Raw genomic sequence first — 10,279 nt, forward strand, 5'->3', positions numbered from 1 at the left:
AGCCTCTTGGAACTGTGAGAGGGCCATAAAAAAAAAATTGGATCACGGATGGGCACGTTTTATTCTTTACAAATGTTCTATCTCAGATACATTCCCGCCTATGATCACCACAGGACCTGACTTACCCTGCAAGAGATGCCTGGTGGGAGAGGTGTCGCCAGGCAGCGTGTGAGAGGAGAGGTGGTGACCGCCCCCTCCCCTGGTATCACATCGTGGTGTTGGCCTTCAGTGAAACCACCGACCAGTAAAACATCCAGAGTAACGGGACACCTCAACACCTGCTACTGCAGGCATGACCTCTCATTGGCTCCCACCTGGTCACCTGCTGATTGCAGTATCGGTGGGACACACCTGTCCCTCAGTGAACTGACTGCAGGGCGATTAGGGGGAGAGGGAAGGGTCCCGCAGTCCTTTAACACCGCTAGCCAAAAATACTTTACTGATGTACTCAACATAATATTTATACAAGATTACAAGCTGCTCACAGAACAGGTTCATACCAGATCCTGTGTGTGTGTGTGTGTGTGTGTGTGTGTGTGTGTGTGTGTGTGTGTGTGTGTGAGTGTGTGTGTGTGTGTGTGTGTGTGTGTGTGTGTGTGTGTGTGTGTGTGTGTGTGTGTGTGTGTGTGTGTGTGTGTGTGTGCGTTTGGGAGGGGGGGGGGGGGTAGGAGGGGCCAAGCGCAAGTCTTGCCCCGAGGCCTAGCACAACTATGCTATGCTGGGGGGGGGGGGGGGGGGGCTTGGGTAGAGGTGCTGCTGCGTTCTAGCTGGAGAAGGGCATGCGTTCATTCTATTGAAGTCTACGCAATCCTATTAGCCCATAGCCTACTATTGTTGTTTTTATAATTGCCATTTCACTATTTTCCTCAAATTCATGCACTGAATAGTGACCTGGTTGTGCCTGCCTGCGTGCGTGCGTGCGTGCGTCTGTTTGGTTACCCGGATTATATAGGATGTAGCAAGCAACTGATAACCAGTGATAACCAGATAAGACAGTGAAAACCGACCCACGTAAATCCACGCCCTTGATTGATAGATACGATGTTGCGGTAGGCCTACTGACTGATTACTTTTTCGGAACGGGAGATGTGAATCGGAAAGATACACTTTTTTGGAACAGATAGCATGACTGAAGCGATCTGTAACCCAACATATCTGCAGATGATGAAATGCATGACCAGAAGATAAATAACGGTCCTTGTAAGTGACGTTGCATAAATAAGTTTTCTTTCATTATGCACACTTAAAAATCAATACTTCAATTTCATGTAATAAATGAATAGATAATAATTCATGTTGGGTTAAAAGGTTAAATGTGATTGAACCCATGTGTAATGTGTAATTAGAATGTGTTAATGTGCTGCAAGCGCACGGAACTAATGTTTTGTTCCTACGAAAAAGTTTCCTGTTTACCTACGTCTTTATTACTGTTTAAATTGATTTAAAAGCATGACCAAGCGTAGGCTACATGAATCTCGCCCGTTAAGTGCAGCGATATTGTAATAAGAAACAAGGACAGTGAGACAGAACGGCGTCTGGGGACAGAAGACCACAAGGTCAGCTTGACCCCTCCTAGACATGACCTCCACCTTCTAGTATACAGCTTGACCCCTCCTAGACATGACCTCCACCTTCTAGTATACAGCTTGACCCCTCCTAGACATGACCTCCACCTTCTAGTATACAGCTTGACCCCTCCTAGACATGACCTCCACCTTCTAGTATACAGCTTGACCCCTCCTAGACATGACCTCCACCTTCTAGTATACAGCTTGACCCCTCCTAGACATGACCTCCACCTTCTAGTATACCGCTTGACCCCTCCTAGACATTTGCTCTACCTTCTAGTATACAGCTTGACCCCTCCTAGACATGACCTCTACCTTCTAGTATAGTATGTCTGTGTGTATATCATTTGCGTAGCCAGTTTTACAGGAGGAAAGGGTTGGTGGCTTTGCAGGAGCTTTGAGTGAGTGAGTGAGTGAGCGAGTTTTATGGAGTGTGTGTGTGTGTGTGTGTGTGTGTGTGTGTGTGTGTGTGTGTGTGTGTGTGTGTGTGTGTGTGTGTGTGTGTGTGTGTGTGTGTGTGTGTGTGTGTGTTTGTGTGTATGTGAAAATGATCGGCTGACAGTGATGGTTCAGAATGAAAGCAGATGATTGGTCAGGATTAAAACATGTGACGTGGTTCCTCCAGCTGATAAAGCCGGGCTGAAGCCTGAGAGCTGAAGGAGTGGAGCCGTCCAGAGAGGAACCATGGAGCCCGTCCTTGAGCTGGACCATGGACCCCCTGAGGAACCTGAGGACACGTCTCTGGACAGGAGGCGGACCAGGAAGGGGAGATCTGGTAGGAGCCTTTTTAGAGGATGTAGAGCGAATAAACCACCATTAATAAAATACATTTTATGTTCAATTAATCTCAAGAATTAGATTTGGTCAATGTTTGAGGCCAAAGTGCCCAACCTGCTGCTCCTGTAGACCGATTTATGTCTACGTTCAAGGCAAACGATAAACATTTATGTTTCCAGACCAAACGACCCAACCGTGAGTTATGATCTTTTACTAGTTTTCTCCCGCAGACGTGTGTTTCGTTATATATGTATGGACATAATCACAGGTCATTGGGTCTGAAAACGTACATTGATATGATCGGTCAATATTGAGTAGCTACAACAAATGACAGAGTGCAGCTTTAGGAAACACAAGTTTATTATTTTCATTAATACTTTTTAGCTTACATTACAGAGATATAGATAGTACATCTCAATAAAGTTTCCTAATTTCCTCACCAGAGGTAAATTCAGAGCCGTAGCCAGGGTTTAGAAATAAGTGAGGTAGACAAATAGACAACAAACTAAATATTGTGTGCTATACGTGCACATCAATTGAATATCAGTGTCCAGATGAGTACCCGTCTAGAAATAAGATCAGTGCAGAATCAATGTAGGCGGTTCCTGCATTCTCCCCTGGAAGATTATTTTGTTAGTGTTGTGTAAAAGTGAGGGAGCTAGTTAGGGTATTCCACTCATGAATAATAATAATAATAATAATAATAATAAAACAACAACATCTCTATCTAATTTTCTTATAATGTAGCACTTATGCCTATATGATGAGTTTTATGAACTCTTTATGAACGTCTGGGTTGTACCTTCATTGTTGAATGCACTTATTGGACAAAAGCATCAGCTAATTAATTGATTAATGTAATCAATGTCTGGAGTGTGACCGATATCCATGCAGTTTTAATATATCAGGATGTACATCATTGTGTGTGTGTGTGTGTGTGTGTGTGTGTGTTTGTGTGTGTCCTGCCTCTGAACAGTTCTAAAGCTGTACATCTGTGTCGCTCTGCTGTGTTTTCTACAAGCCACTCTCAACATCTCCCTGCGCCTCTGTGAGTCTAAATAATAATAATAATAATAATGGATTGAATTTATATAGCGCTTTTCTATACACTCAAACACGCTTTACAATGAAGGGGGGACCTCACAAACCACCCCCAGTATGTAGCACCCACTTGGGTGATGCACGGCAACCAATCTGCGCCAGAACGCTCACCACACACCTGCTTGAAGTGGAGAGTGAGGGAATTAATGAGTCAGCCAATTACACAGGAGGATGATTAGGGGGCCAGATTGAATGAGCCTGATTGGGCCAGAACACCGGGGACACCCCTACTCTTTGTGATAAGTGCCCTGGGATCTTTTATGACCTCAGTGAGTCAGGACCTCGGTTTTACGTCTCCTCCGAAGGACGGATATGAATGAATTAATCCTTTATTATTAAGAATACTGGTCATAATAATGATATATGAATAATAATAATCCACTATGTTATTATTAGTAAAACAATGATAACAAAACATAATCCATGATAATGGTACTTAAATAACAATAATAATAATATTGCAACATAAAGATTGCAGTAAAAGAGTGACACCTGCAACTAAAACTCCCGTCTCAGATAACCCTGATCCTAATTCAACTCCTTGTTCATAATAACCACTAAAGCGTGGATGGACTTTTGAATAGTCTCTGTTCAGAGACTATTCTGTTCTGGTTTAGAGCTCATTTCTTCGGTACTCCTCTCTCCTGTCCTAGACTCGGAGACATCTTGGACGAAGGGGAGAGGGCACCTGATGCATTCACTTGGTGAGTTTTTTATATATTTTATATATTGTATTAAAATATATTATATATATATTATATATTATATAAATATATATATATTATATATATAAATATATATATTATCGATTTCAATGTTACTAGATTAGTCACGATATTAAACATTCTTGCAAAAATACTTTCGGCTTTTAGGATTTAGGTTTGAAAATCCTCTCATACTAAAAATATAAATAAATAAATAGTCAGGCTCAAAGCGCATAGACAGTGTTGTACTGCTAGCATCGTGGTACTGTATTTGTTGTGAGTCTTCTCCAGCAGGGAGAGCCGTAGAGCCAGAACAGAGGAGCTTCTCTGTCATGCGCTCCAAACGCTGAGGGCTCACTCACAAACCGACGAGGACCCTCAATTGTAGTACACAAGGAACTTTTAAAGTTTGGGGGTTAACACGCTATGTATTTTTTTCTTTCATGAACAAATGGGCAATCAGCAGACCTTGCAGTAGCTCTGTGACTACAGGTTTCTATTGTGGTCTACTACACAAGGTCAGGTCTCTATTGTCGTCTATAATCAACTCAAGGTCATGTATCTATTGTGGAGAATACTCAAGGTCAAGTCTCTATTGTGGTCTATTCACACGGTCAGGTCTCTAGAGGTATTTCTGGGTCACATGTAATTCAAACAGTAACATAACAAAGGTTATATGGTTATGAAGGTTTTCCTTTAAATTCAACAGCTGGTGTGACACGACGGGGCTGGCTATATTTCGACCAGAGTCTCTACTTTATTTCTACAACCAAGAAGAACTGGAAGGCCAGCAGAGACTTCTGTCTGAACAAAGATGCAGACCTGCTAGTTATCAACAGCAAAGAAGAAGAGGTAACAGAGGCTGTGTGTGTGTGTGTGTGTCTGTGTTGTGTGTGTGTGTGTGTGTGTGTGTGTGTGTGTGTGTGTGTGTGTGTGTGTGTGTGTGTGTGTGTGTGTGTGTGTGTGTGTGTGTGTGTGTGTGTATGTGTGTGTGTGTGTGTGTGTGTGTGTGTGTGTGTGTGTGTGTGTGTGTGTGTGTGTGTGTGTGTGAGAGCAGTGTTTTCATGACAACAGATACTATTAATATTTGAAACAGGGGTTTGTTGCAAAATTGGAGAGAGGTTCCTGGATTGGACTTCAGATTGGCCGAGAAACAAAGGGGATCTACAAGTGGGTGGATGGTACCAACTTGACTTCAAGGTAAGGCTGATGACTCCATCCAGCCCCCTCTCCTTTCTGAGAGCAACAGAGTGATATCACCTCAACACTGGGCTCAACTTTCTACTTTTTATGGTTTCAGTACCTGGCATGTACCAATCTTTCCGTATGGCTATGATGCCTGTGCAGTAACAGCTGACCAATTGGTGATGGGTCCATGTGCCTCTCAAAACAACTGGATCTGTGAGAAGGTCAACGTCCTGGAACATCTGGAAGCTGAACTGAACAAAGACGGTCTGAAGACTCTTATTAATTATTGTTTTAAGGTGTTTCTTCGAACTGCTGCTTGTGTAACTTAAGTTGATGCTAAAGTTTGGGTTAAGTTCAACTTAACCCTAACTTCGCCACACGGAAAGGCCCCTTTTAGCTTGCATAACTGAGTAATTAAATAGTAGTAATGCATGGTCTGAGATGACGACGCCTAATCTAGGCTTGCTCAATGGTGATTGGTGGTGCTGCCTTCATATAAAGAGCCCTAGTTAGCCACTCCCTTTAAAGGTAAATGCCTCCCAGCGTTGGTCCTCCGCTGTGCTGATGGGGCCTCTTCCTAGACCAATCAGTACTATAACGTTTGAACACTAATGTCCCATCTCATAACCTTCTGTTCTGGGTTGCATGTGGAAAATAAATATAGTGAATAAAAAATGACTACTGCCATTGGTAAACGTTTCAGTACACTCGCCGGCCATTTGAACACATTTAAGGGGTTCATGTTCACTGCACACTAAATGGCTGTGGAAGTACTAAATGTATAAATGGTGATTGAAGCTGTTTGCATTCCTGTTGTAGAACAAAGTTCACTCATCTCGTCTTCCTTTCAGGGATCCCCAAGGAGAAGGAGGAGGAGGAAGAGGAGGAGGAGGAGGAGGAGGAGAAGGAGGTACCCGCTATCACATCATTAGAGGATACTTATTTTGTGCTCGTGGGCGAAATAATATCCTTCTCCTGCCGTGCCAGTGGCCAGCCAAAACCCTCCATCGAGTGGCTATACAACGGCCAACCCATGAAGAGGGACAGGACAGACAACAAATCAGAGCCTTTAGCCTTTGTGAATGGGGAGGACCTCAGCGTTAGAAGTGTGAGGCCTGGTGTGGACACGATCAGCTGCTTGGCGAACAACAGCGCTGGCACAGCCAATAAGACTTCCCCGCTGTTTGTCATTGGTAAGAACTGGACTGCTGGATCAGATGTTCTGCAATAACATAGTAGGACTGCTGGATCAGGAGTTCTGCTATAACGTATCTACTTTAGCTGGGTAGCTACGTTATTTAGTAGCTATAACGTAGCTACTAAACAAGCTCTCTATATTGTGACCTAATACACAAGGCCACGTCTCTATTGGGGTCTACTACACAAGGGCCCGGTTTCTAGTGTGTTCTACTACACACGGTCAGGTTTGTAGTGTGTTCTGCTACACAAAGTCAGGCATTTAAGTTTGTCTCTTAAAGGTCCCATTGCATGCTACTTTATGGACACTTTAATATGGATATAAGTGGGCCCCAAACACAGTATTTCAAGACGTTACCGAAATTCGGCCGTGGTGCAGAATTACAGCCACTGCGAGCTAGTCGCACATTGAGCTTTCCCCAAATGCGCCGTTTCGGTGTCTGTAGCTTTAATGCAAATGAGGAGGAGAGAGGCGGGTCAAGGAGGAGGGTGGGGGTGTGGCCCTGAGCAGCTTGCAGCCATGGTACCATGCGCCCTGTTTACAGTGGATGCATCGCAATGGCGAGGTGCACACAGCCTTTAGCCGTGTTCTGTTAATATTCTAGAACACACAGGATTCCTGGAGCTTTATAATATCATATTATACATAGATATCTATATCATATAATAGATATTATCTTGGTCGAAAAGCTGTGTCGAAAAGACGATATTATGAATCTCAAACGACCGCGTCGGGTTCTCCGACGTCTCTGGTTCTTCCACTTCCACGCCAATCTGAAGTAGACTGAACCGCTCGTTGCCTGCTGCCGGGCGGTGGTGCTTTGCGGCGGTGGTGCCCCACGGCAACCGGCGGCAGGCAGCATGTCGCAGTGCATACTTCAGGGAGTCAAAGCCAAAGTTCCATTCCCCCAATACCTTCTCAACCATGGCTGAGATAACCCCAACTACAGTCTTGTTGTGGAAATACAAGAGACGTCAAAGAACCAACGTGTTATGCGCCATAACACCAATCGCACACCACACAGACAGACAGACAGACAGACAAACAGACAGACAGACAGACAGATACACACACACACACACACACACACACACACACACACACACACACACACACACACACACACACACACACACACACACACACACACACACACACACACGCTCGCACGGTCGTGTCTCATTGGCGGGCACAATTCTCTTGGCGGGCAAGGCAGAGAAGGGGAGGAGCTTAGATCCTTTATGATGACATTGGACGAGATTCCAAATCAGCCCGCTTGAGCCTCCGTTTTTTCAAAGGCGAGCAAAACACCTAGTGCTCGTTTTACACCGAACGCAAGTTTAAGCCACTGGGGGACCATAGGCAGGCTAGGGGAACTCATATTTATATCAGAAAACCTCATAAAGTGAGATTTTCATGCCATGAGACCTTTAAGGTATGTTCATATTGTTGCCTAATAAAGGTCAGGTTTCTATTGTGGTCTACTGCACAAGCTCAGGTTTATATTGTTGCCTACTAAAGGTCAGGTTTCTATTGTGGTCTACTACACAAGCTCAGGTTTATATTGTTGCCTACTAAAGGTCAGGTTTCTATTGTGGTCTACTTCTCAAGGTCTTTCTTTACATTCAACAGCATTGACACCAGAGGGCTGGGGTATTATCAACCAGAGTCTCTACTTTGTTTCAATGACTAAGAGGAACTGGACGGCCAGTAGAGACGACTGCCTGCAAAGAAACGCAGACCTGGTGGTTATCAACAGCAAAGTAGAAGAGGTAACAGAGGCTGTGTCTGTCTGCGTGTGTGTGTCTGTGTGGTTAAATGTTTCAATCAGCCAGGTGTGTGTTCATGACAGCAGCTGTTATTCATATTTTAAACAGGAGTTGGCTACCAAATGGTGGCTCGGAACCTGGATTGGACTGAGACTGGACCGAGACACAGAGGGGACCTGGAAGTGGGTGGATGGTACCAACGTGACTTCAAGGTAATGCTGATGACTCCATTCAGCAGCCTCTCTTCTCTGAGAGTGACACTTCTCTGAGAGTAACACTGGGCTCAACTTTATATTCTTTCTCGTTTCAGTTCCTGGCTGTCCGGTGAACCAAACCATCCAACTATCACAGAAGCCTGTGCAGTAGTTGGCAACAGCCAGTTGATTCCTACACCCTGTGCCTCTCAAAATGAATGGATCTGTGAGAAGACGGTGTAGTAGCTTGGGACAGAGGCTGGTATGGATTGTGTGCCGAGCTTTACTTCCGGATCTGTGAGAAGGTTGCAGTCCTTGAACATCTGGATGCCGTCCTGAACAAAGAGCCTCTGTAGGCTTTGTTTGTATTGGTCGGTTGAGACATTGATCCTTTCTATTCTCTCTACATTATACGATACTACTTATATTTGAGGTAGGCCAACACGTCTCTGTTGAGCTTAAGCATCGCCAACTCTCATTACAGATTTGAATTTTGTTGCATCCAAAACTTTCGCTTGAACATAATCAAGGCTATATTTCCTCTGTACTGTACTTACTGTACTTTAACCTGTCAGAACAATAAAGTACCATCTGATATTGACCTTTACAATTCATTCTATCTTGGTACAGATAAATAGATGAATACTAAAGTACTAATACTGTCAGAAAAAGTATTACAGTTATACTCCAATACTACTGTGCTACTCTACACAGTACCTACCACTGAACTACAACTTCAGTACTATTAGGGTAACATACTACTACAGTAATGATACAGTACCACTTCACTAATCAGTACTTCTGCAGCCTTACGACAGTGCTTCTACAGATTGACTTCAGTATTACTTCTCTTTTAATTTCATTGAAAGAATATGTGAGAGGAGAGCCCAATGTTCTAATAAGATAAAATCAATCCGCTTTCATCCTCTTGACCGTGGGTCTCAAACCTACAGACAGTCAAATGTTTTACCCTCACATGCCCCATAGCTGCCCAGCAGGGCCATCGTCTCCAAGCCTCCAACCTCTACTCAGGGAAGGTCAAAGGTTATGTTTTAATGAGGGCTGAGGCCAACACAAACATCACAACGCTGTAGAGTTCACCCACATTTGTTCTTCAACCCGCCAGCAAAATCAAACATAAAGCCACCTTAACTTTGGATAACAAATTAAATAAAAAATATATATCTTAAAATGTTTGCCTCAGCAACTCGAGCTAAAATGATTAAAAATAGGTGATTGGTGAAAGAAAATCATTTTAAATACCTTTGAGACGTCGTAGTGGACGTCCACGAGGGGCAGCAGAGAGCAGCATGCGAAGGAAGTGGACTGGCAGTTACCCCAACATTGTCTTTTAATTGGAAAAGAACCCTGGCAGTTGTTAGTGATTCATAGTGTTATGCAAACTATTATGCCATTGGTTTTGCAACGGAAGCTTTTGTGTTGTTAGTCAATGCAAATTCTATAGTGCATCAAATACATTATAACATTCGTATTTTATTAAATCAACCACAAAGTAGACAGATGCGGGCATCTCAAGGTACCGTTTACTACGTTAACTGTTACCATAACCCATTGGGAAGCCCAGAACGACTATAGGCTATAGCGATAGGCTTTATATTTTCCGTAATGATTGCCAAATGTGTGAGAGGAGAGGTGGTGACCGCCCTCTCCCTGGTATCACATCGTTGTGTTGGCCTTCAGTGAATCCTCCCGTAGTCCTTTGACACCGCTAGCCAAAATGACTTCACTAATGTAGGCTACTCAAAATAATAGTTCTATA

At 43.7% G+C, this 10,279-nt stretch overlaps 1 protein-coding gene across 1 annotated transcript; it reads left to right on the forward strand.

The window, feature by feature from the left end:
* The first annotated feature begins 1,972 nt into the window (after positions 1 to 1,972).
* Positions 1,973 to 9,095, forward strand: LOC132453557 (C-type lectin domain family 4 member F-like). The gene is made up of 10 exons (XM_060046501.1): positions 1,973 to 2,343; positions 3,322 to 3,393; positions 4,100 to 4,150; positions 4,860 to 5,002; positions 5,247 to 5,350; positions 5,451 to 5,602; positions 6,190 to 6,531; positions 8,169 to 8,308; positions 8,414 to 8,517; positions 8,616 to 9,095. Exons 1-10 carry the CDS (start codon positions 2,253 to 2,255, stop codon positions 8,740 to 8,742), a joined length of 1,326 nt encoding a protein of 441 aa, XP_059902484.1. The 5' UTR covers positions 1,973 to 2,252; the 3' UTR covers positions 8,743 to 9,095.
* The last annotated feature ends 1,184 nt before the right edge of the window (positions 9,096 to 10,279 follow it).

The sequence above is a fragment of the Gadus macrocephalus genome, chromosome 3 (genome assembly GCF_031168955.1).
Source record: "Gadus macrocephalus chromosome 3, ASM3116895v1".
In the NCBI taxonomy this organism is placed as follows: Eukaryota; Metazoa; Chordata; class Actinopteri; order Gadiformes; family Gadidae; genus Gadus; species Gadus macrocephalus.